The 4,043-nt window shown below is 37.2% G+C and overlaps 1 protein-coding gene and 1 pseudogene across 1 annotated transcript; both read left to right on the top strand.

Moving 5' to 3' along the window:
- On the top strand, positions 1–876 carry LOC125248260 (annotated as a pseudogene).
- Positions 877–2,864: 1,988 nt separating this feature from the next.
- On the top strand, positions 2,865–4,043 carry cldnj (claudin j). The gene has a single exon (XM_048161081.1). The coding sequence runs from the start codon at positions 3,091–3,093 to the stop codon at positions 3,742–3,744; it is 654 nt and encodes a 217-aa protein (XP_048017038.1). The 5' UTR covers positions 2,865–3,090; the 3' UTR covers positions 3,745–4,043.

Below are 4,043 nucleotides of genomic sequence, written 5' to 3'. Positions count from 1 at the left end.
AGAGCGTATTCCCTCCCTTATAGGATGTGACATAAGGAACGTAAACCGATCTTATATATTTAAAAAACTTATTGTCACAAACACATATAAACTCACTGCTGTTTCCTCAGTTTGTGCAGATTCCCTAGGATAGCATGTTTTTTTCTGAATCCTGCACGTTTACCACTTACATGCTGGATTGGTTTTTGGTGAAAAAAAGAACATCCAAGCTGATATTAAGATGGTGTCTATGGGCATGCATCCTGGCCCTGTTTGGTTGGATTGGAGTAATAATTCTGTGTGACCCATGTGGAAAATAGCAGCCTTCATTGGTACCAACTTTGTGACCTCTCAGATTTTCTGGGAGGAAATCTGGATGAGCTGTGTGGTGAAGAGTACCAAATTGATGCAGTGTAAAATCTTTGACACCATGCTGGTACTGAGTCCTGTTCTGCAGGCTGCTCGTGTCCTGATGGTCTTTTCCATCATGGTGGGCATCACTGGAATTCCCATTGCACTTGTCTCAGAGAAATGTACCAACTTCATAGTTGAGGAACAAGGAAAAGTAAAAGCATCCATTGCTGCTAGGGTGGTTCTGATCATCTCTGGACTTCTACTGTATGTCTTATCACTGTGTTCTGGACTGCTGTCATTATAATAACTGACTTCTAGAACCTCAGTGTAGGGAACTGGGGGCTCCACTCGACCTTGGCTAGGGTGCTGGGAGGTGGGCTGCTTTGCAGTTTTTGCCTACCAGAAGCGAACCACTCAGCATCTGTCATATATAATCCTGTAAAGATGTCAAAGCCACCCAGTGGGAACGATGCTCTTCTCGGCCACATAGCACCAGTCCCATGGTCTCCAACTCCTCCTAAGACATCTAGACTACATACCTGACACAGTTTCATTAGAAAGATGTAGTCATATTTTTTTTTGTATTTTGACATGATACAATAGTGTAGATGAGATTCTTAGGGCAAATTCTCTTTAGCAAATGCTTGTGGAAAAAGCATTTGTTTTTCACTAATGATGTGCAGTTTTATATGAATTAAACATGTTGGCTAAATTGTTCTTGGCGTTCATTCTCATTTTGTTTTTTGTGTCTGTCAGAGGAACATACTGTACACAACACTGGGAAAACCTGCTGTTCAGGAACACCCACTAGTTTCTACTGGTCAATCGAACATACTACGTGTGCTCTGAGAACAAGATGCATAGCTGTTGTTTTTGTACTACTTAACAAACTGTATGAAAAATACAGTTTCTATCTATTTCTGGGGAAAATAAATTAGTTCACAGTCATTTGTACTGTGGGTTTAGGTTAATGTATTCTGTTAATTATAAAAAGTTGATTTGTATTTCATCTTCATTATGTGTTTCTTCATCTTCTGAGAGGCACTGACCAAAAAATTATAAATACGAATGAGCAATTTGACATGCAAGCCTCTGTCTATTTTTGAACCATTTGAAATTCAAGTTAATATAAACTGAGTTCAGGAGTTTCAGTTAAATTGAAAACCTGTTCTCCCACTATTTGCCTTCCTTACAGGGTTCATATTACATACACAAACAACCTGGCTTTCCTTACAATGAGAGCTTTTTCTTATTTTTGTCCTCTTCAATGGTCCACAGTCACAGTGATATTTCAGATAACCACTACAAGGAAATGTCATGTATTCTTTTACACAAAGCCCAAACAGATTCTTTTATGTCACAATACGTGCATTGCATTCTTAGAAATTTAAACAAGTGACGTCAAAGACAGACATAAAAGTATGACAACCACCCCTAAACCAGCTCTCTGTTGAGAAATCTTTTTCTCAGTTAGTATCGGTTTCATTCAAACACAACTTGGTCTTGTGGTCTTGTGGTTTTTTAATGGTCTTTTACCATTAAAAAAATAACTCTTTGAACGAACATAAAAAAAATCATGGAAAGGATTTCCACATGATTAAGTTGCTTTATTTCAGCATTATGCAATTCTGTTATTTAAATTTAATGTACTTACATTGGGTCAACTTAATTTATTAAGGTTTATTCAACTTATTTACTATGGTTGGGCACAGCTTGACAAAACAACTGACTAAGGAAGAATCTATGTAAAATAGTTATGTCCAACTTACTCAATTCAATCATGGACAGTGGTTCCACATGTAAAATCCAAATAGAATCAACCATGTTAAATTAACTAGAATCAATTGTGTTCATTTAAAATAAAATAAAATAAAATAAATAAAAAATAAATTGTTTTCACATACACTGATTTTTTACAATTAATTCTTCTTGTTTAGCTTTGTGATTTACATAACTTTTGTGATGTTCTGTGTTAGAAATCTAGATGTGATACTGGATTCATCCTAAATTGCCTTAACCAAAAACATTGTAAAGCCTAAATTGATCATAAGTCCACTGGTGGCAATGGTTTTACAATCAACATAGGCTTACAATGCTTTTGGGTAATGCAACCCAGAGCACTACCACAGTGATTACTTTCTTATTAAAGTAATTTGAAAGTTTGTTAGCAGGTCCTCAACACAAGCACAAGTGCAACAATTCACCACAATGGTAACCCTAAAACTATTAATTAACAAAAACTTTTAAATACCAACATAATAGAACAGTACACATTAAAAAGTCTTTCCATTTTCTCATCTTCCTAAAAACTGCTTAAAATAACACTTTATTTCAACATTTACACTCCTAGTTCAGCCCCTTTGCAAAGCATGATGGGAAGTGAAAATCCTGTTTTATTGAGGGTTTACTTGATTTAAACATGTTATTCCAATATGAAAACATCAAGTTAAGTCAAAGAGTAATTCAAGTCAATTTAACATGAATCAATCACATTTAAACCAGAAACCTGATACAATGGTGTTGAATCAAAATAAATTGTTTAAATAAAGTGAACAGCTTCAAAAATCTTTTTTTTTTTTTTTTTTGAGTGTATTTGAGCAAATTGCTCATCTGTATTTGTAGTCTACTGCCCCCTAGTGAGATAAAATCATTAATGTGCTACTTTCTTAGAGCTGCAACTAAATCATGTTTTGTTATTAAAACATTTATGTTCCAGAAACACTGATAAAAACAAGAATTAAAGGTTGTCTCTGTTTTATGTCATCCCCAGCCCCCTCCATGGCTCTGCAGGTCTTGGGAATCACTCTTTCAATGGTTGGATTTGCAGGAACCATTATCATCTGTGCTCTGCCCATGTGGAAGGTAACCGCCTTTATCGGCACAAACATTGTGGTGGCACAGGTCTTCTGGGAAGGACTGTGGATGACGTGTGTGTACGAGCGCATTGGGCAGATGCAGTGTAAACTGTATGACGCCCTGCTGGATTTGGATCCTTCTCTACAGGCAGCACGTGGGCTAATGGTGACCACCATGGCTTTGGCATGCTTGGCTTTCCTCATTTTTCTGGTTGGGGCTGATTGTACCAACTGCCTAAGTAACCCACGCGCCAAAGCACGGATTGTTGTGGTATCTGGGATTACCTTTATGCTTTCTGGACTGACTACTGTGGTGCCCGTGTCCTGGACAGCCGACTCCATTATAAGAGACTTCCATAATCCCATAGTGCATGAAGCATTAAAGAGAGAGATGGGGGCAGCCCTCTACGTGGGCTGGGTGACAGCGGGGTTTCTGTTTGTCGGTGGAGCTGTTCTCTGCACCAGTTGCCCACCAGAGCGGGACAACTATTCACCTAGATACACCCTAACAAAATCTGACACCCACAGTGGCTATGCCATAAAGAATTATGTCTGATATACAGAAAATGCCACTGAGTAAAGCGGACACACTGGTCAAATGTAAAAGCGATATGTCGTATTGTACAAGTGTTAAATGAAAAACGTCATCAGATCCTAAAGAATTTACTTGGCTTTTGAATTTTCTATGCTGATTAAGAAAAGTTGGATTTTTAAGTGATTAAAAAATCTCTCTTTCTCTCTTTGACCAAACAAAGGAATTAACCTTTTTTGTTCTTGTCTTGTGTACTCATCTACATATATTTGTTCTTCTGTAAATAAAATAAAAACATTAGATGACACAACATTTCAGCATGT

The sequence above is a fragment of the Megalobrama amblycephala genome, linkage group LG16 (assembly GCF_018812025.1).
Source record: "Megalobrama amblycephala isolate DHTTF-2021 linkage group LG16, ASM1881202v1, whole genome shotgun sequence".
In the NCBI taxonomy this organism is placed as follows: domain Eukaryota; kingdom Metazoa; phylum Chordata; class Actinopteri; order Cypriniformes; family Xenocyprididae; genus Megalobrama; species Megalobrama amblycephala.
Note: the sequence above shows the minus strand (reverse complement) of the source record. Positions and strands in the feature narration are given on the sequence as shown.

What these genes read in the sequence shown, in the direction of transcription:
- cldnj (XM_048161081.1), top strand. Translation starts at nt 3,091, where the DNA reads ATGTCATCCCCAGCCCCCTCCATGGCTCTGCAGGTCTTGGGAATCACT.